The sequence below is a fragment of the Microtus pennsylvanicus genome, chromosome 1, assembly GCF_037038515.1.
Source record: "Microtus pennsylvanicus isolate mMicPen1 chromosome 1, mMicPen1.hap1, whole genome shotgun sequence".
NCBI classification, from domain to species: Eukaryota; Metazoa; Chordata; class Mammalia; order Rodentia; family Cricetidae; genus Microtus; species Microtus pennsylvanicus.
Window position 1 is genome coordinate 103,170,171 of NC_134579.1, and position 21,060 is coordinate 103,191,230.

The 21,060-nt window shown below is 50.8% G+C and overlaps 2 protein-coding genes across 5 annotated transcripts in view; one reads left to right on the forward strand and one right to left on the reverse strand.

Annotated features, from left to right (window-relative positions):
* Positions 1–684: 684 nt before the first annotated feature.
* On the forward strand, positions 685–8,273 carry Ncf1 (neutrophil cytosolic factor 1). Its single transcript, XM_075977576.1, has 11 exons — positions 685–801; positions 2,957–3,037; positions 3,854–3,929; positions 4,039–4,204; positions 4,599–4,654; positions 5,127–5,249; positions 5,529–5,636; positions 6,624–6,741; positions 7,125–7,232; positions 7,753–7,898; positions 8,056–8,273. Exons 1-11 carry the CDS (start codon positions 730–732, stop codon positions 8,172–8,174), a joined length of 1,173 nt encoding a protein of 390 aa, XP_075833691.1. The 5' UTR covers positions 685–729; the 3' UTR covers positions 8,175–8,273.
* Positions 8,274–12,614: 4,341 nt separating this feature from the next.
* LOC142852594 (general transcription factor II-I repeat domain-containing protein 2-like) overlaps positions 12,615–21,060 on the reverse strand; it is a 33,970-nt gene continuing 25,524 nt past the window's right edge. For 3 of the 4 annotated variants that reach the window (XM_075977615.1, XM_075977588.1, XM_075977598.1), the window contains 4 exons: positions 17,765–17,848; positions 16,693–16,876; positions 16,228–16,256; positions 12,615–14,618 (listed from right to left, as the gene is read on the reverse strand). In XM_075977615.1, coding sequence (XP_075833730.1) covers positions 13,045–14,618; positions 16,228–16,256; positions 16,693–16,876; positions 17,765–17,848 — 1,871 coding nt within the window. In that variant the 3' untranslated portion in view covers positions 12,615–13,044. The remainder of the gene's footprint in view (positions 14,619–16,227; positions 16,257–16,692; positions 16,877–17,764; positions 17,849–21,060) is intronic. The other variant, XM_075977605.1, reaches the window with a different exon arrangement.

Consider the following 21,060-nt stretch of genomic DNA (forward strand, 5'->3'; position numbering starts at 1 on the left):
AACCATGCCCCCAAGTGCTGCTGTACTTTTATTTTTTTTAAAGATTTATTTATTTATTATGTATACAGTGTTCTGTCTGTCTGTATGCTTGATGGCCAGAAGAGGGCACCAGATCTCATTACAGATGGCTGCGAGCCACCATGTGGGTGCTGGGAATCGAACTCTTAACCTCTGAGTCATCTCTCCAGCCGGCTGCTGTACTTTTAAAGATAATCTTATGTAGCCCAGCTGAAACCGGCCTATAACTGCCTATTCTCCTGCCTCCATTTCCCATGTTCTGTGGTCACAATGTCTTAAGGTGCCTGGCTGGCTTGCTGCTTTGTGTGAGGTCATTCAAAGTCCTCTCGGAAGGGGAAACATCCCAGGAGAGACTCAGTAGGTTTGAGGTGGAGAGATACACGCTCAGAAGACAGGAAAAGGGAGCAGAGCAGGTGAGAAGGACCCAGGGTGGGGGCAGCTAGGGTGGCTCACAACTGCAGAGGCACCCACAGGCCTGGAGCTGCAGGACAGGCCTGACAACAGGTTTTCTGCCCTTCAGCGCCCACGGCTGCCCTAGCTACTCTGTTGGAGCTCAAAACAATCCCCAGAAAGTGAAAGAACTGAGCAAGAGTGTCCTGGGCACTCCCCGCCCCCACCCCACAAGCACCGGACACCACTTCCTCTTTTTACAGTATTTAAGGCTCAGCCCAGGCTAGAGGGAGAAGTGGCCCTGCCACTCACTGCCCAGCCATGGGGGACACTTTCATTCGTCACATCGCCCTCCTGGGCTTTGAGAAGCGCTTCGCTCCCAGCCAACACTATGTGAGTAGCCCGAGTGCCTTGCAGAAGCACACAGTGGAGACAAGGCTGTCTTCCTGGTGCTACCCAAAGGCCACCTGGACCGGGGAAGGATATGGGGTGGGGGAACCAGGGAAGGATATGGGGGAGACAGAGGAAGACCAGGGAAGGATATGAGGGGAAGGAGACCTCTTGGGCATGGAATTATTATTATTATTATTATTAGATTTTTAAAAAATGGACATGGGATTCTTGTCTCTGGACCTCAGGCTTCTCTTGGGTGCTCACAGAGGGCTCCGCCATCCCTGGTAGACACCCCTGTGCACCCTTCTCAACTGCTTCCCTCTCATTCCCATCCTGAGCCCCATCCCTGCTCACGTGCCACCACCGTGTGTGTGTGTGTGTGTGTTTCCGGTGCTTAGCACCAAGGTTCGCTCCTCCCAGGAAACCTCCTGCCTGGTCAGCACAGGGAGAGGCCCTGTGAGGAGAGGCCTGCAGGCTGTAGCGGTTTGTCTCTCTCCTTCTATGTGGGTCACACTAGAGTTTAGCTCCTCAGGAGGCGACATCACCACAAGGGGGGAAAGTGTCCCCTTTGCCCTGGGGGAGCTGAGTTGGAGAAATGTCTCCCTGTGGATCTAGACTCCATCACTGGGTGAGAGAGGAGGGGCACCTGGTACTTGTGTGGAGCTCGTGTGGGACACTCAGGACACACGGTGCTAAGTTCTCTACCTTCTGCCTGCCCTCTCTAAATATAAATATTCTGAGTCATTCCAGAGTAAGTGAGAGACTTTGTAAACCAAAGCCACACCAAAAGAGAGCATTGGGGTCATTCTAGGTGTTTCCTTCATGTCTTCCATTCCTCCCCAACCCCCAGAGACATTTTTAGAGTCTCACAACGTAGCTTAGGATAGCCAGAACTCAGGGCCAGCTTCCCACTTCACCTTCCAAATGCTGGGATTGTAGACATCTGTCTCTGTCTCTTTCGTGATAGCTGTCACATTACCCCATGTGTCTTATCTTTGGTTTCTTTCAAGTATCATACTGTTTTTAAGACCCCCCTTCTCTGTTACAGAAATCATTTCTTTTCAAAGCTAGTATTATCAATTATTTGCTTGAGACGGCATATTACGTAGCCCAGCCTGTCTCTGTCCTTATATAGCCCCCAAATACTTGAATGCTTCCCACTAAGCCCCATAAATAAATAAGTAAACGTTTATTTTTATTTTGTCTATTTTGCCTGCATGTATGTGGAATCAGGTATGTGCAGTGCCCGCAGAGGACAGAAGGGGGCGCCAGACCCACTGGACCAGGAGTTATAGGTGGTTGTGAGTCCCAGTGTGGGTGCTGGGTACCCTGGGGTTGTTGCCAATGCTGTCTCCCATGGTCCATCTTTGTGATGAGCCATCTCTCTATCCTTTGGCCCCGCTTTGTTCTTAAAGATCCCTCCTCTGTTAGTACAGTGGGGACAAGTTTTCTCGCACCTGTCCTTTGAGAGGAGCCACATAGGAAGCCCAGCTGGGGACTATGGCTAGGGCACTTGAATAGTGTACATAAGGCCCTTGGCTCAGTCCCCTGAACTGACAGGAGAAAAGAGAGAGAAGGTGAGCAAACACTGGCTGTTCTTCCGGAGGATCAGGGCTCAATTCTCTGCACCTACGTGATGACTCACAGCCAGATGTAACTCCCGTTCCAGGGGATTCAATGTCCTTGTCTGGCTTCATGCATAGGTCCATGGACATACATGCAAGTCAATCACCATATACATTTTTAAAAAGAGAAACAAAACGTCGATGGGATGACTCAGCAAGGAATGGGACTAGCCACCATGTCCAACGATCTGAGCTCACGCCTCAGAACCTGGGGGTGGAAGAAGAAAACTGAGTCCCACGAGTCGTTCTTTGCAGTTTATGGCACACGTTACTCACACGTGCACACACACACTGAATAAATAACATGAATTTTCAAACACACCAGAGGCTGACCACGTTGGTCTGCTTCTCAAAGCTGCACTTAGCTACCCCAAGGGTCCCCCAAGTTCATGCCCATTCTAGAACCCAGGCTACCCCTCAAACATTGCCTCACAACTCCTTAGGCTCCCATCCAAGGCTAAAAGGCAGCCCCGGGGCACAGATGGTACCTGCGGGTGCTGAATGCCCCTCTGTGCTCTGATGCCCCCCAGGTGTACATGTTCCTGGTGAAGTGGCAGGATCTGTCAGAGAAGGTGGTCTACAGGAAGTTCACGGAGATCTACGAGTTCCATGTGAGTGCTGCGGATGCGCTAGCCTCGGCTACTGCTCTGCCTTTGTGGGCCTTCAGCTCATTGTGTCTAAAGAGGCCAGCCTGGTCTACAGAGTGACTTCCAGAGCCAGCTAGGGCTACTTAGCGAGACCTTGTCTCAAATTAAATAAATGGCTGGAAAGTGGTGGCACATGCTTCTAATCCTGGCACTCAGGAGGCAGAGGCAGGAGAATCTCTGTGAGTTCGAGACCAGCCTGGTCTATAATGTGAGTTTCAGGACAGCCAGGGTTACTTGTCTTGGAAAAAATAAAGATAGATAGATAGATAGATAGATAGATAGATAGATAGATAGATAGATAGACAGACAGACAGATAGATGAGACAGGGACAGACAGACAGACATGCAGAGACAGAGGGGGGACAGACAGACAATATTTTATATGCAAAGGCACTGGGACAAGATTGGCCTGGGGTGTCCATAGGCAGCACTGTGGACAATGTAAACAGAGTTGGGGGAAGGTGTGTATTAGGCAGAGGCCAGCCTGTGTGGAGCCAATGGCTTGCCCTCCCAGGGGTGTTATGAATGGCTCCAACTTGGATCTTTTGGAACACCTCCCCTCCCCGCTTTTTCTCACATATCTTAGCCTAACCTTAAACTCACTACACAACCCAGGATGACTTTGAACTTCTTATCCTCCTGCCTCACTTCCTGAGTGCTGGGGTAACAGGACTGCACCCCCATACCGAGCTTATGCAATGCTCAGGGTGGGACCCAAGACTTCACGCAAGCTAGGTAAACACTCTGCCGCGGTGCCCCAGCCCTTCTTCCTCTATCTAGAAAACGCTAAAGGAGATGTTCCCCATTGAGGCGGGCGAGATCCACTCGGAGAACAGAGTCATCCCACACCTCCCGGGTGAGCAGGACTGAGCCTCAGCACGGTCCCCTGCCCCAGGGCCCCTCCCCACGTCCATGCGGACTTGACCTTGTGTGCACACTCATGGGTCTCTGGTGGCCTCACCTAGCACCCAGATGGTTTGATGGGCAGCGTGCCGCTGAGAGCCGCCAGGGCACCCTCACCGAGTACTTCAATGCCCTCATGGGACTGCCCGTCAAGATCTCCCGCTGCCCACACCTGTTGGACTTCTTCAAAGTTCGACCTGATGACCTGAAGCTGCCCTCGGACAGCCAGTGAGTTGCCACCTCCCTAGCGAGGACAGAGACCTAAGTTCAGAGAGGATAAGGGACTGACCCACAGGCACACAATGCTCAAAGCCTGGGACATGGCCAACGCTGTCAGGCCAAAACAGCTCCATCTAGCTAGTGGAGAAGGCCTTTGCCATCTCCCTAGGGTCTGCAGTATGCTTCCTCTGCCCTGTTTCTAAGTCCGGCTGTGTAGACAACCCCTCATTCCTAAAACAGTCTGTGCTCCACCCCCACCTCCCAGGCCTAGGCCAGTCGATAGCTTCTCTCTGTGTTAACCATCTTTCTCCTGGTTCCTTTTGCTTTGGGGAAGTCTAACCTAAAGCCTCCCCTTCTGCTGGGAAGCTGAGTGTCAGCTGTATATTGCCTGTTCTCTCTCCAGGGTGAAGAAGCCAGAGACATACCTGATTGCCAAAGACGCCAAGAATAATGTAGCTGGTGAGAGGGGCTGCGTGTGCCCAGGGGGTGGGGGCACCTAGGAGCTATGGATGTCATCAAGGACCTCGAGTGTGGGGTGAGTGGGGACAGAACAACACTGAATAGGAGGAGCTTTGGTGGTCACCTTGAAGGTTGGGGTGAGTCTTCCCCACCACAGCCCAACACAGGAGTTCAAGGTCACCCTTGTCTACAGGGTGAACTAGAAGCCACCCTGGGGACTTGAGACTGTAGCTCGTAAAACAAAAAGGGCTGAGCACAGTGGCATACACCTTTAGTCCCAGCACTTGGGAGGCAGAGGCAGGCGGATCTCTCTGAGTTCGAGGCCAAACAAATGCAGCATAAACAATGTAACACACCTTTACACAGTTAAGTACTATTCTGCAGCAGAAACAAATGTAGCACATCTTTGCCTAGTTAAAACAAGGGACTCCCTCCTGCTGTGTCTGCTCACTCGGTCCTCTCCCCTGTGCAGACATCACAGGCCCCATCATCCTTCAAACCTACCGAGCCATTGCTGATTATGAGAAGAGTTCCCGCACGGAGATGACTGTGGCTACCGGAGATGTGGTGGATGTCGTGGAGAAAGGCGAGAGCGGTCAGCACCCCCACCCGCCATCTGGGGTGATGCACGCTTGAGTTCCATGCAGAGGCCCTAGCAGCCTTTGGCCTCCAGCTCAGGCCAATCCCATGCCTGGGTTGTAGTTAGGGGTGCTGTCCCACCTGCACATGGCGAAGGGCTCTGAGCTCGAGTCCCCGGGTTTAGGGATGTAGCTGAATATGTGCATCCGGTATTCCCTTCTGTGTTCCCACCACCCTCATGGCTGAAGGCTGCCGGGCACCATCCCTCACTCGTCTCTCTGTGCTCATGACATAGGCTGGTGGTTTTGCCAGATGAAGACAAAGAGAGGCTGGGTCCCCGCATCCTATTTGGAGCCCCTTGACAGTCCCGATGAGGCAGAGGACCCGGATCCCAACTACGCAGGTGCTCCCTGCCCTCTGAGGCAATATGAGGTGTGGGATGAAGGAGAGGAAGGGGTACGGGGACATGAAGAAGCCAGCATTTCTCTGTTTTTAGCTTGGTAATGTTGGTCAGAAAAATAGGAGGCAGAGAGGGCCAGGGAGGAGCAGACATCTGGGACCGTGCGAGCAAGGTGGAGGCTGGTACAAGGTACAAGAGATGGGGAACAGAAAGCTGAACTCAGGCTGGGAAGTCTGAGTCCTGGGGGGAATGTCATCATCGCCCAAGGGAGAAGCTGGCAATTCCAGGGCTTAAATGGCCTCTACTGCGTTTGAAAGCAGAATTGTTTAGTCATGCTTAAAGATTGTGAAATTCCACTTGGGTGTGGTGAGGCACACCTGTTACCTCAGCTACTCAGGAGGTTCATGCAGGAGATGCTCAAGTCTAAGGCTGCACAGGCAGGCTGCAGAGCATGGCCCAGTCAGCAACATGGGGACGCCCTGCTACAAAAATATTGTAGAATCCCCAGTGAGGGGCTGGGGTGTGGCTCAGTGGTAGAGCCCCTGCCTGGAATCCCACAGTGAGGGCTGGGGTGTGGTTCACCAGTGGAGTTCTTTCGCTGCATGTTGCAAACCTTTGGTCCCTTCCTTACACTGTTTAATCTTTAAAAACCTAGAGAGGAGCCAGGTGGAAGTGGTGAACCCTTTAATCCCAGCACTCAGGAGGCAGAGGCAGGTGGATCTCTGAGTTTGAGGCCAGCCTGGTCCACAAACTAATTCCAGGATAGCTGGGACTGTTACACAGAGAAACCTTGTCTCGAAACAGACAAACAAACAAACAAAAACCTAGAGAGGGAGACCTAGGAAAAGATCTGAGGGGACAAAGGAGGGACTTTGTGTGCTGTGGTGGTGGCTGAACAGTTGGAAGAAGCCTAGCACCTGGGGAGGAGGGAGCAGAGCGCTGGGAGCTGAGTAAACTCTCACCTCACTGGGTGCACCCTCCGTGGACCAGGTGAACCATATGTAACTATCAAAGCCTACACCGCTGTGGAAGAGGATGAGGTGTCCCTGTTGGAGGGTGAAGCCATTGAGGTCATTCATAAGCTTCTGGATGGCTGGTGGGTGATCAGGTAGGAGATCCCTCTCCCCCTGCACACATCTACCTGACTGGGTCCGGGGGACCTCACTTGGGCTCTGAACTAACTTGACAAAGGAAATCAAACAAAAGCCAAATCAAGAAGGAAAAATGACAGAGTCTCTTAAAGGTGTCACAACACACAATGTCAGGATCCACACCTGACTTCCTGCCCAGACTCAGAAGGGCGGGTTGGGGGGGGGGGGGACGGGACACTTCTGTCGCTACAGATAAGGAAACAGGCTGGCCCTTTTGGGTGTGAATGTTTGAAGTATCTTAGCCTGCATTGGTCCCCATGGCTGAGGCACTCTGAAGCCCTCCAGCTCTGTGAGCACACCCCCTTGACTGCCTGAGTCTCCAGTGTGGCCCATCTTGCAGGAAAGGAGACGTCACTGGCTACTTCCCATCCATGTATCTGCAGAAGGCTGGGGAGGAGATTACCCAGGCCCAGAGGCAGATCAGAGGCCGTGGGGCACCTCCGCGCAGGTGAGAGAGCCGCCCCTCCCCCACTGCCACGACTGGGCAGGCCTGAGGGAGGGCCACAGGGTCCTGGCAGGTAGGTACCTATCAGGTTTAGTGCTATGCCTTCACCGGTGCTGGATGTGGCAGGCACGGATGGAGAGGAAGGTAGGAGCAAGGTAGTGAGGAGCTCGCTGATGCTTAGAGGCCTTTGGGATGGTCAGTGAGGCCTGGGAAGTCCCAAAGTAAGGACATGTTGATGGCCAGAGCAGGTGTGGGCAACAGGCCTGGGCTCTGGGACAGGAAAAGATCTGGGATACCCACAGCTCTTGCAGATTTTCATGCCTGCACTCCATTTGCTAAATATAGGCTTAGGACCTGAAGGGGTGCCACAGTCCCTCTGCACCCACTTGCTGAGGTTAGACTTAGGATTTCAGGGTGCCATCGCCTCTCCTCACCCTTTCTCAGGCCAGGCTTGGGATCCCAGGGACCCCGCGTGCCGGGGACAGGGATTCCGGGCCATTGACTCCTCCATCCTGCTTGCCAGGTCGACCATCCGAAATGCACAGAGCATCCACCAGCGTTCTCAGAAGCGCCTCACCCAGGACGCCTACCGCCGGAACAGTGTCCGATTCCTGCAGCAGCACCGTCGCCCAGCACGACCTGGGCCGCAGAGTGCGCAAGGCACAAAGAGTGAGTGCCGGAAGAGGACGGGGCCAGGGCTGGAGGACGGGACCAACTAGTAACCCTAGGTCGACTAGACTTAACGGGGTTGGGTGGGGTGGATGGCGCGTTACTGTCTGCTTAGGGCTGGGAAGCAGAGCTTCTAATGGTCCTGACATTCCGGTAGACAATCCGTCGACTCAGCACAGCAAGGCGCAGCCCGCAGTGCCCCCGAGACCCAGCGCGGACCTCATCCTGCACCGCTGCACAGAGAGCACGAAGCGGAAGCTGGCGTCTGCCCTGTGAGGGCGCTGCAGCCTCTAGAAGGCGTCCCATTCCTATCCCTGTATATACTTGTATATAGCTGTGACCAGAGGTTCCTCCCTTGCCTTAATAAATGTTGTTTGCAGTGAACTGAGACTCTGTATTCAAGGACGGGACTGGGGTATTGCTTCGCTCCAGGGCTATTGCTAGGGGGCAGTGAGCGCCGCTGGAGTAGTTGCAGGATCAGAGAAAGGTCTGGTTGCATGCTGCTTTAGTCTTGGCCAAGAAGAAGTTTGCAGCAGGCCAAGTGCTTTAGTGAGGCCCTGAGACAGCAGTTCTCAACCCACAGGAGTCGCCTAGGGCAACGGGGAAACACAGATATGTGCATTACGATTCACAACAGTAGCAAAGTTACAGTTATGAAGCAGCAATGAAAATTTTATGGTTGGGGTGCCCACGATATGAGGAGCGATTAAGGGTCGCAGCATTAGGAAGGTTGAGAAGCACTGCCCTAGGGTCTGTGGACGGCTTTCAGCTAACCCATCCCCTGCATCCTATAATCGGATGTGTCTGTGGTCCGGCATCTGGGAGGTCAAGGCAGAGGCTCATGTCTGTAATTTCAGAACCAAGAGGCAAGGAAAATGCTGCCAGGTTCAAAGTCGGTCTGGACCGCGTAGTGAATTTGAGATCATGCGAGACCCTGTCTCAAACCACTTCACCCTAAGGTGTAATCTTAGCATAGAGGGTCCTGGGGGCTATGACAGAAAGCAGAGGTTCATTTGTGGACAGTACCCACCACGGTCATTGCTTTCATGTCCCTAAGACTTCGCGACAGGTGGTTCCTTTCCCAAATGCAAAGAAACTGTGCTGGTTAGTCTTCCATCAACTTAACCAAACCAAGCTGAAAGAAGGGATCTCTATGGAGAAAATGCCTCCATGGGGCTGGAGAGAAGGCTCAGCAGTTAAGAGCACTGACTGCTTTTCCACAGGACCCGGGTTCAATTCCCAGCATCCACATGACAGCTCACACCTGTCTGTAACTCAGTTCCAGGGGATCCAATAACCCTCACACAAACATATATGCAGGCAAAACACCAATTATTATTATTATTTTTTTTTTTTTTGGTTTTTCGAGACAGGGTTTCTCTGTGGTTTTGGAGCCTGTCCTGGAACTAGCTCTTATAGACCAGGCTGGTCTCGAACTCACAGAGATCCGCCTGCCTCTGCCTCCCAAGTGCTGGGATTAAAGGCGTGCGCCACCACCGCCTGGCTCAAAACACCAATTATTGAAAAATAATTTATAAAAGAGAAAATGCCTCCATAAAACCAAGCTGTAAAGCTGGGTATAGTAGTACACACTTTTAATCCCAGGAGGCAGAGGCAGGTGGATTTCTGTGAGTTCAAGGCCAGCCTGGTCTACAGATCGAGTTCCAGGACAGGCTACAGAGAGAAACCCTGTCTTGAAAAAACAAAAACCACCAGGTGGTGGTGGCACACACCTTTAATCCCAGCACTTGTGAGGCAGAGGCAGGTGAATTTCTGTACATTCAAGGCTAGCTTGGTCTACAAGAGCTAGTTCCAGGACAGGCTCCAAAACTACAGAGAAACCCTGCCTAGAAAAAGACCTCTCGGGCTGGAGAGATGGCTCAGAGGTTAAGAGCATTGCCTGCTCTTCCAAAGGTCTTGAGTTCAATCCCCAGCAACCACATGGTGGCTCACAACCATCTGTAATGGGGTCTGGTGCCCTCTTCTGGCCTGCAGGCATACACACAGACAGAATATTGTATACATAATAAATAAATAAATATTAAAAAAAAAAACCTCTCCAGGCCGGGCGGTGGTGGCACCTTTAATCCCAGCACTCGGGAGGCAGAGGCAGGCGGATCTCTGTGAGTTAGAGACCAGCCTGGTCTACAAGAGCTAGTTCCAGGACAGGCTCCAAAACCACAGAGAAACCCTGTCTCGAAAAACCAAAAAGACCTCTCCCCCTCCAAAAAAGGAAAACACAAGAAAACAACAACAACAAAAAGCTGTAAGGCATTTTCTTAATTGGTGATTGATGTGGGAGGGCCAAATCCATGGTGGTGCCATCCCTGGGCTGGTGATGGTCCTGGTTCTATAAAAAGCTGGCTAAGGAAGCCAAGAGGAACAAGCCAGTAAGCAGCATCTCTCCATGACCTCTGCATCAGTTCCTGCCTTCAGGTTGCTGCCTGGATTTCTGTTGGTATTGAATAATGATTTGGAGCCAAACCCTTTCCTTCCCAACTTGCTTTTGGTCATGGCGTTTTGTCATAGTGATAGAAACACTAACTGTAAGATTTTGGCCTGAGTTGAGACCCTGGCAGGTCCCAGAGCTGGTGGGGGTCCGTGGGCGGGAAACAGAATCATGCATCATGCAGAAGGAGCTTGGAGAGTATGAAGTTTCATTTAGGAAGAGGATATTGGGAGGGTAAAGGGAAGGAAGGGAGATATACGGGGGGGGGGGGGGGGGAAGAAGGGGTGGATAGGCAGAGAGCAGCCTCTTAGGAAGAAGGGAGGGGATAAAGAGGCCAAGGGAGCTTGCCTCAGTGGGGAGGGAGGGAGAAAGAGAGACAGAGATATCTGATGTCCCCTTCTGACTTCCAAGGGCTATTGCACCCATGTGCTGAACATACACACACTCAGGCACACATAATACTGCTTAAAAACACAAAGCAAAAAAAAATACAATATGAAATACTTTCTTCACTTTTCTTCTTGAAAAACAGGTCTTACTGTATCACAATCTGTCCTTGATCCTTCTGCCTCAGGCTTCTGACTGCCGGGATTCCAATTTTGTTGTTTTTTCCCCCTAAGCTAAAGTCCTGATTAAATGACTCCTCTTTGGACAGGTATGCACTCGTGTGTGTGTGTGTGTGTGTGTGTGTGTGTGTGTGTGTGTGCGCGCGCGCGCGCGTGCATACATGCACAGCACACACACGTGCACACATGAATTCATGTGTGCTGATTCAGGATCTCATGCAGGTCAGGTAACCTCAAATCCCCTAGGTGGTAGAAGATGACCTTGAGACCCTGATCACCCTGTCCCCACCTCTGAGTGCTGGAATTCCAGCGGTGCGCATCCCCCTCCATTTGGTTTTCTGCATTTCTGATCTTGCTGATGCTGCCTTGTACCAGCCTTAGTGTCTCCGGCCAAAGGCCTGTGTGTGCAGGGAAGCCCTAGAGAGAGCTGCCAGCCAGTCAGACATCACCGCCTGCTGGCCGTCTGTCTTCCTGAGTGTGCATACAGTACGGGGCTTACTCCAGTGTCCTTGGGCTTGAAATCCAGAGACACAAGTCCACAGCCCAGGGGATGTTGGCAGTTTCCTTAGGGTAAATCCATAGGAAGGAGGCAGAGGCTATTTGGGGCCTCACTAGCGCAGGCCTATGAACACATAGTTTTTTGAACAGCTTCTCTTTTGTCGAGACAGGGTTTCTCTGTGTAGCCCTGGAACTCACTCAGTAGACCAGAACTCAGAAACCCACCTGCCCTTACCTCCCAAGTGTGAGATTACAGGTGTGTGCTACGATGCCTAGCTAGCTGGACCACATTGTATGTGTACTGTATGAACTGGATTCACTCTAGTTAGGTGGGTGTGTCCTTCTGGGATGGATTTATCTGGGCCACTTCTCCTTATCCTTTGACTGATGGACATCAATACCTGATCTGAAGAAACAGCAGCAAATCAAGAACCAGCTCCCCGTGGGAATGGAGGGATGGCTCAGTGAGTAAAGGCGCTTGCTGCCAAGCCCAATGGTCTGAGTTCAACCCCTGGGACTCATGTAGTAGGAGAACTGACTTTCACAAGTTGTCCTCTGACCCCCCACGTGTGCGCTGTGACACAAACGCACAGCCTACCCACATAAGCACATACAAAACAAATACATGTTAAAAAACAAAACAAAAGAGTGCCCAAGCCAGTTCCTTCCCCATTTATCCTGCCACACAACTCCGTAGTCAGGCCATTGCCATAGTTACTGAAGAACTATGTTCCTGCCCATAGTCCATCCTCACCCACAGTGGAAGTGCCTGTCAGCCCCCACAGGGTCCCACATCACAGTCCACGGTAGAGAAGGATTCTGGAGCAGACACCATGGAGTGTTCCTGTAATCCCAGCTCTTTGGAGGCTGAGGCAAGAGGGTCTGGTCTCTAGTTCAGCCTGGTCTGCATCATGAAGTTCTGTCTTAAAAGAGGAGGAGGGAGAAGGACAGAGAAAGGAAGGATGGAGGAGAGAAGATGGACTAAGAGAAAGGAAGAAGGCAATGACGGCCTTGAAGCCTCAACTTACCTGTCTGTTAAATCCTTGTTAGTTACTCTGATCTTCTCCAGGCACAGGAAATCTAGAATATGGGACAGTGTCTCCAGACAATTGTCCTTAAACTCAGGAGCTTACTAGACCACAGGTCACAAGCTGCTAAAATGGCGAGACACCCGTATGTGCGAAACACCCCTCCACACACACACATCTTTCAGTGGGTTTATTACAAACTGTATTACGTGAAAGAACCACACAGGGGCGGTCAGGAACAAAGGCACCAAACACCGGAAACACCTCAGTTATGTTGAACCCCTTCAAATGCCATCTGAACAGGTGTGATATGCAAACTAGGGTTACAATTCAAAGAGGGACTTTCATCCCATTGAACCGGGAGGTTTTAACAGTCGGTTGCTCTCATCTCACAACCTCTTAGGCCTGGGACAGTCTAGGTCTCCACACAATGGGGGGACAGGGGAGCAGCGGCCATATTTCCACTCCTTCTGTATCTCTTCCAGCACTTTCTCTGGGGTCTCGATACTGATACACGTAGCCCAGGCTGATGGCAAAGTCAAACTCAGATCCTCCTGCCTCGACCTTCCCAGTACTGGGATGTCAGGCCCCGGCCCTCTCCTCCCTCAGGTTGCTACCTGTGCCGAGCCCCACTGCGCCTCCTTCTTGCTCAGCTTCATGATGGAGAAGAGCTGCTCGCAGATGTGGGTGCTGCTGAACATGGACAGCATCTTGGCACAGTGGAGCCTGTATCTGGGGTAGCTGCTCCAGAGGTGCTTGTAGAAGTCCGGGACGCCCACCTTGTCGTACTTGGTCCTGAGCGCCGTGTTGCACTGCAGGTCGATTACCTCCATCTGGAGCTCCTCAGGCACGCTGTCAATCTGGACGGAGAAGGGGGAGCTCAGCAGCGTGAGCTCCTTCTCCCAGGCCTTGAAATCCGCCAGCCGCCTCTGGAACTCGGTTTTGAGTTCCGCGATCTTGGGTAGGTAGTTAAGTCCATCACTCTCACTCTGGGAAACTGACTTCAGCGTGGGGAAGTGGGCTAAGTTGTTGCTGGCCAGGTGTGTCTCCCAGAGGCACAGTTTTGTTAGGAAGGCCCGGATGAAGTCATACATCTGTGTCACCATCTGTGAATGGCCTTGGAGGGAGGCGTCCAGCGTGTTGAGGTGTGTCGTCATGTCCACTAGGAAGGCCAAGTCCAGGATCCAGTCCTGGGAGCTGAGCTGGGGCATGGGTTTGCCCCTGGAAGACATGAACAAGTCTATTTCCTCCAGGGATTCGAAAAACCTCCTGAGGACCAGCCCCCGGCCCAGCCACTTGAGAGATGTGTGGTACAGCAGGCTACCGTATTGGCTGTCCAGCTCGTAGAGCAGCGTTGTGAAGTCACCGTGGTTCATGCCACGGGAGCAGATACAGTTCACTGAGTCCACCACCACGTCCATGACGTGGCCCATTCGTAACTTCTGGGAGCACAGCCACTCGGGGTGGATGATACAGCACACGGACTTGAGGTCAGCCCCCTTGCAACATGAGGCCGCCCTGGCTCTGAGCTTCGTCACCAGCCCACTGTTGGCGTCCACCATGGCCGGGGAGCCAGTGGAGGCCACGCTCACCAGCTTGGACCAGTCAATACTGAACTTCTTGAGACTATTCTCTACACAGAGAAGGATCTCATTTCCGGATTTGGCACCTGTCATGGGCACAGTGTCCAAAAGCTCCTCGGCCACGTCAAAGTTGTCATCTACGCCGCGGATGAAGATGGCCAGCTGGGTGGTGTCGTTGATATCTGTAATCTCATCGATGGCAATGGAGTACGCCACAAACGACCGGATCTTCTGTCGGACTGTCTTCCATATGTTCCCGGCCAGGTCTTCCACGGGCGGTGCCACGGGGTTCGCAGGTGGACTTGTGCTGGAGAACGCTTGCTCGGGGCACACGATGTCCGAGGCCCCCACGAGGTACTTCTGCAGCCCCGCTTTCAGTTCTTGCAGCTTCTCGTCCCGCGCCTGCCCCGAGTACTGGTCATAGTGCCGGCTGTGGTTGGTCTGGTAGTGGCGGCGCAGGTTGTATTCCTTGGACACTGACACGCTCTGCTTGCAGAGCAGACACGTGGGGATGTTCTGCACCTCCACGAAGAAATATGCTCGCTCCCACTTTTCTTGAAACACTCGGCCTTCCTGGTCTATCTTCCGTTTTCCCACTTTACAGAGACAAGGAAAGGTGATTTCGCAACTCCCTATTCCTTACCCCGTTTTCTTGTATTTTTGAGAGAGGGTATCTTGATACCTCCTCAGCTGGCCTCAAACTCACTAGGCAGCCAAGAACTAGGTAGGAGACCTTGAATTTTGATCCTCTAGCTTCCACTTCCTGAACGTGAGATTATTGGCAAGTGCCACCATGCCCAGCCTCTTTCTGAATCTCTCCATATAGCCCTGGCTGTCCTGGAAGTCACTCTGTAGACCAGGCTGGTCTCAAACTCGGAGAGATCCGCCTGCCTCTGCCTCCCGAGTGCTGGGATTAAGGCGTGCGCCACCATCGCCCAGCTTTCTCTGGTTTTTTTTGAGACTGCCTTAATCTGTAGCTCAGGCTGGCCTTGAACTCCTAGCAGGACTCTTGCCTCAGTTTCCCGGGTACTGAGATCACAGCTGTGTGCCACCTTACCTAACTTCCCAAGAGAGATTTGAAATATTAAAGTAGGGACCAAGCAGAGGCGATATATGACTTAACCTGCTGTCCATCTCAAAAGACCCAGGGTAAGGCCAGGCAGTGGTGGTGCATGTCTCTAATCCTAGCACTTGGGAGGCAGAGGCAAGCGATTTCTGTGAGTTCGAGGCCAGCCTGGTCTACATAGAGAGCTCCAGGACAGGCTCCAAAGCTACGCAGAGAAACCTTGTCTCAAAAAAACCAAAACCAAAACTAAAACAAAAATAAACAAAGGTAAGTGGAGCAGTTACTGATAACACAAATATGAATTTTATCTTAAGAAAATGTAGTGGGGTAACCAGGTGTAGTGGTCATAGTGGCGCACGCCTTTAATCTTACTACTCGGGAGGCAGAGCAAGGTGGATCTCAGTGAGTTCGAGGTCAGCCTGGTCTAAGATCTCTCAGAGTGAGTACCAGGACAAAGGAACCCTGTCTTGAAAAACCAAAAAGAAAGAAAGAAAGAGAGAAAGAAAGAAAGAAAGAAAGAAAGAAAGAAAGAAAAAGAAATCGTAGTTGGGGCCAGGGTGTGATAGAGCACTTGCCGACTATGCTTGAAGCCTTGGCTCTGATATCCAACACCAAATAAAACCAGGCATGGTGTCATGAGTGTGAATCTAGAACTTGGGAGGTGGAAGCAGGAGGATTGCTGTGAGTCTGAAGCCAGCCTGAACTACACAGTGAGTTCTAGGCTAGTCCGGGACTGCAGGAATGAGATGTCTCCCAACACCTAAGAGCTGGGTGTGGTGATGCACACCTATAATCCCTGCACCCAGAAGCAGGAAGCAGAGGCTGGTGGATCTTCCGGGAGTTTCCAGGCCAGCAGAGCTACACACTGAGACTGTCTCAAACAATAACAAACACCAACCAAACAGAAGGTAACCAAAGAGAAATATATGTAAACCAGGGTTGTGGATGGAGATCAAAGGCAGGGTGCTTGCCTGGCATGTGGGAGACCCCGGGTGTCATCTCCAGCCCCACAACAAAACAAACATAACAAGCACACTCCAGGCTCCAGGCTGCAGACATGGGACTCTGTCCCAAGTGCCCGCCAAGACACTCCCAAAAGCACCACGTCCTGCAATGTTCTTACTTCGTAGAGTACTCACCATTACTAAGTTCCAGTCCAGGAAGGGGTCTGCGGGGAGACACAGGAAAGAGAGGGGGAGCTCGTTTTCATTCTGCCCAGCTAGCTGCGTCTCCACACTTTTGGTGGGATCAGCACAATGCTAGGCAAAGTCGGAAGTCAGGCCAAGGGGCGCTGCCCACGATGCTCAGCAAGATGCTTGCTGCCAAGCCTGAGACCTGACTGAGTTCAATCATGGCCCACATGGGGGAAGGAAAGAACTGATTTCTGCAAGCTGCCACACACACGTGCCATGACAAGCCCCTCGTAAATAACTGCAATAAAAAAAATAATACAAGGAACCGGAGTAGAGACACAGCTCTGTCAAAGAAGAGAGGGAAAGCCTTGGGACATTTGGCTCCCCGCGGCTTGTCTCTTGGCAGAGTTCGTGCACTTGGCAGCTGCCCGTGTCCAGCTGCGTTCTCATGTGCAGCTGGGACGCACTCACCTGACGACAGTGAACTTGATGAAGTCTGCCGCGTCCAGGATCCTCCTCATGGAGCTGATCTCCAGGTACCCGGGGGCTTTGAACACCACTCCTGGGGGCATGCCGTCGATCACCACACAGCCGGGGTTAAAGGTGATTTTCCGGTAGGGAACCTTCACAGGGAAGTCCACTCCTATGGCCTCCCCTGTGATGAGAGGCGGGTGTAAACTGGGTGACTTTGGGGTTTACTTTTCCAAAACTCTGCTTTTTGTTCTTGGTCTTTTTTTTTTTTTTTGAGTCAGGGTCTATGGTGACCCAGACTGGACTTGAATTCATAGCAATCGGCCTCCTAAGTGCTTGGATTACATGCTAGGCTGTCCATGCTTGGTTGTTAATGTCAACATCTGAGCTGGACCTAGAGGCACACACACAAAATCCCTGCTGATTGAGTGGCTGAGGAGTAAGATCACTGGAGTCTAAGTGTCAGGAGTCAGCTAGGGTGACGTAAGTGACAAGCTGTCTCCAAACTCAACAATGACTGAGCTGAGCCTCGTGACACAGGCCGAGGCTAAAGCAGGAGGCCGAAAGCGCAGACTGCTTACTCTACGGAGACTTGGGAATACCTGCAAATGGCACTGGCCTGTACTTCTGGCACTTTTCAAGGGCAGTGCAAGCATGTCCTGACTGAGTTCAAGGCCAGGCTAGGCTATCTAGCCACATCCTGTCTCAAAAATAAAAAAAAAATAAAAAAAAAAAAGCATTTTGGTTAGAGACTAGAACAGGCCTAGACTAGAGTACTTTCAATGTTCAAGGCTTCAGAAATGGGTAGAGGGGGTAAAGTTTACAAATTTGGGGGCTGTAGAACAGCAAAGATGACTCAGCAGTTAAGAGCACTTACTGCTCTTCCAAAGGGCTGAGTTTGATTCCCAGTACCAATACTGGGTGGGTAGCAACTGCCTGTAACTCCAGTTCTGAGGGATTTGGCGCCCTCTTCTGGCCTCTAGAGACACTGCACTCCCATGTACATATCCACCCCACAGACATAATTTAACAAATACATACATTTTGGATGTAGGACAAGACAGAAGCTTACCAAATTTTCTGCTGAAGAGGTAGTTCACCTGTTCTCGAAGCTGCTTAATTTTCTCAATGCCGGACAGTCTCTCTTTCTCATTATCTAAAAAAAATTTGGAGAAGCAAACCAGGCTCATTCATATGTTTTTTTTCCCTCTAAGACATGTATTAGCAGAAATGCCTGTTGGCACTTTACCTGCTGTGGTGGTTTGAATAGGTATGGACCCCAGAGGCTCATGTGTTTGAATGCTTGGCCCATAGGGAGTGGTACTATTAGGAGGTGTGGCCTTGTTGGAGGAAGTGTGTCACTGTGGGGGCGGGCTTTGAGGTCTCATGTGCTCAAATTATGCCTAGTGTGGTACACAGTCTCCTTCTGCTGCCTGTGGATCAAGATGTAGAACTCTCAGCGACTTCTCCAGCACCACATCGGCCTGCACCCCGCCATGACGATAATGGATTAAACCTCTAAAACTGTAAGCCAGCCCCAATTAAAAGTCTTCCTCTATAAGAGTTGCCGTGGTCATGGTGTCTCTTCACAGCAACAGAAACCCCAACGAAGACACCCAAATCACCTGAGCACAATAACTAAGCGTTTGGGAAATCCACAAAATGGAAGCCATTACAGATGATCATTTTCCGAATGACAACCCTATAGAAATATACCCCATATCACTTTAAAAAATTTATTTGTATTTATGTGTATGCCACATGCATGCAAGAGCCCTTTGATGAGGATAGGGGATCCCCTGGAGCAGATGTGGGATGGGAAACAAACCCAGGTCCTCTGCAAGAGCAGTAATCCGTCCCTCTCAGCCTTGGGCCATCTCATGCTGCATGAGACCACTGCCCTCAATCCTGTGACACAGATCTCAGACCATGCAACACGACAACAAAAGAATAAACGATGCTGGGACTAGAAGGGGATATTTTCAATACTTCAAAATCTACTTTTTTAATTAAAGTTTTGTGGGTTTTTCTTTTTCAGACAGAGTTTTTCTTTGTAGCCTTCGCTATCCTGGAACTCACCCTATAGACCAGGTTGGTCTTGTATTCGAGATCTGCATGCCTCTGCTTTCTGAGTGCTAGGATTAAAGGTATGCCCCCACCATGCCTGGCTCTTATTTTAAACAAAAAAAAATTTAAATTGGTGTGGTAGACATACCTTTAATCTTAGCACTTGGAAGGCAGAAACAGGCAGATCTTTGTGATCTTGAGGCCAGCCTGGTCTACAGAGTTCCAGAACAGTCAGGGCTACATAGAGAAACCCTGTCTCGAAAAACCAGAACATAGCTGGGCAGTGGTGGTGCACACCTTTAATCCCAGCACTTGCAAGGCAGAGGCAGGCGGATCTCTATGAGTTCAAGGTGAGCCTGATCTACAAGAGCTAGTTCCAGGGTGAAAAAGAAAAGACAGCCATGCGGTGGTGGTGCGTGCCTTTAATCCCAGCACCTGGGAGGCAGAGGCAGGCGGATCTCTGTGAGTTCAAGCCCAGTCTGGTCTACAGATATGTAGAGCCAGTGCCAGGGGAGGCTCCAAAACTACACAAAAAAGGAAAGAAAGAGCCGGGCAGTGGTGGCGCACGCCTTTAATCCCAACACTCGGGAGGCAGAGGCAGGTGGATCTCTGTGAGTTCGAGGCCAGCCTGGTCTACAAGAGCTAGTTCCAGGACAGGAACCAAAAGCTATGGAGAAACCCTGTCTCGAAAATCCAAAAAAAAAAAAAAAAAAAAAAAAAAAAAAGAAAAGAAAGAAAAGAAGAAAAAGAGAAAAACTAGAACATAAATAAAAATAAAAAATAAATTTTAAAAGGCGGTGGGTGGGAGAGGCAAGGGAGAAGACTTAGCAGCTATAACACTGTTGCTCTTGCAGAGGACCTGGCTTCTTTCCCAGCACCCACATGGTGGTCACAACCATTCCTACCCTCATCTGAACTCCATGGGCAGCAGGCATGCACGTGGTACACATGCATACACACAGGTGAAACTCATACATGGAAAACAAATAAAGACACATCAAAAATAAATAGAATCTTTATGTCAGGTGTGGTGGCACGTGCCTTTATTCCCAAAAGTCAGGAGGCAGAGGCAGGTGGAGCACTGTGAGTTCAAAACAGCCTGAGTCTTGAGACCCTGTCTCAAAAAGAAAAAAAAAAGAGTTCAAGGCCACCTAGTCTACACAGTGAGCTCCAGAATAGCCAGGGACACACAACACAGCCTGTCTCCAAAAATAAATAAATACATAAATAAACAAAATACTCAAAACTTCTCATTTGAACTATTTCGGGGGTATCATGTGGAGAGCAGGTGATCCCTCCTTTTACCATGTGGGTCCTGGGAGGAACTTAGATGGTTATTAGTCCATCTAAGTACTTCTACCTGCTGAGCAATCTCATCAGCCCTAATTTTACTTCTGAGTAACTAAAACAGTTGTGTGCCTCAAAAGTCAAGAAGTATAAAACTGTGTATTAAAACAATTCTGGGAATGGGGCTGGAGATGGCTCAGGGGTTAAGGGTGCTCACTGCTCTTGCAGAGGTTCCAGGTTTAGTTTCCAGCACCCACATGGTGGTTGGTAGCCTCCTGTGACTCCAATTCCTGGGGATCCGACATCCTCATCCAACCTCCATGGGCTCTTACATACATGTGATACACACACACATACACACACACACACACACACACACACATACACACACAGAATAAATTAAATGTAACTAGATACTGCCCCCACCCCCAGCTCAGTTTCCTACTTTGGAGTAACCATGTAACTAGACTGTTTACCGAGGTCCCAGACAGAGCTTATATACATGTGGAGAAAAGATGATTTAAATGACCAGAAGCCAGTTCTGACTGCCTGGGAGCATGAAGCTGACTGTAGGAACGGATTTTGAACCTGGGCTTGGCTGATGTGAGTCTGAGATTTGGCGTGTGGCACCTGCAGAGTACTAGAGGCTCACAAATTCTCACTCTTTAGTTAGGTAAACCAGTAGGAAACAGCACCGTTGAGACTAACACACGTTAGAAAATTGCAAAGACAAAAATGAAGACTGTAACACAGGGCTCGGTGGTTAAATAGCATTTGCTGGGTTCAGTTCCCAGCACCCATACAAGACAGCTCACAACTGCCTGCAATTCCAGCTTTATGAGATCCAAGGCCCTCTACTGGCCTCCACAGGCACTGCACTCACATGGCGCTCTCTCTCTCTCTCTCTCTCTCTCTCTCTCTCTCACACACACACACACACATAATTAAACGAAAACAATCTTACAAAAAGAAAAATATTTAATCCTAGAACTTGGGAGGTGAATCTCTGAGTTT

What these genes read in the sequence shown, in the direction of transcription:
- Ncf1 (XM_075977576.1), top strand. Translation starts at nt 730, where the DNA reads ATGGGGGACACTTTCATTCGTCACATCGCCCTCCTGGGCTTTGAGAAG. An exon ending in CCCGGATCCCAACTACGCAG is followed by an intron (nt 5,637 to 6,623) that starts GTGCTCCCTGCC and finishes TCCGTGGACCAG; the next exon opens with GTGAACCATATGTAACTATC. An exon ending in GAGTGCGCAAGGCACAAAGA is followed by an intron (nt 7,899 to 8,055) that starts GTGAGTGCCGGA and finishes ACATTCCGGTAG; the next exon opens with ACAATCCGTCGACTCAGCAC.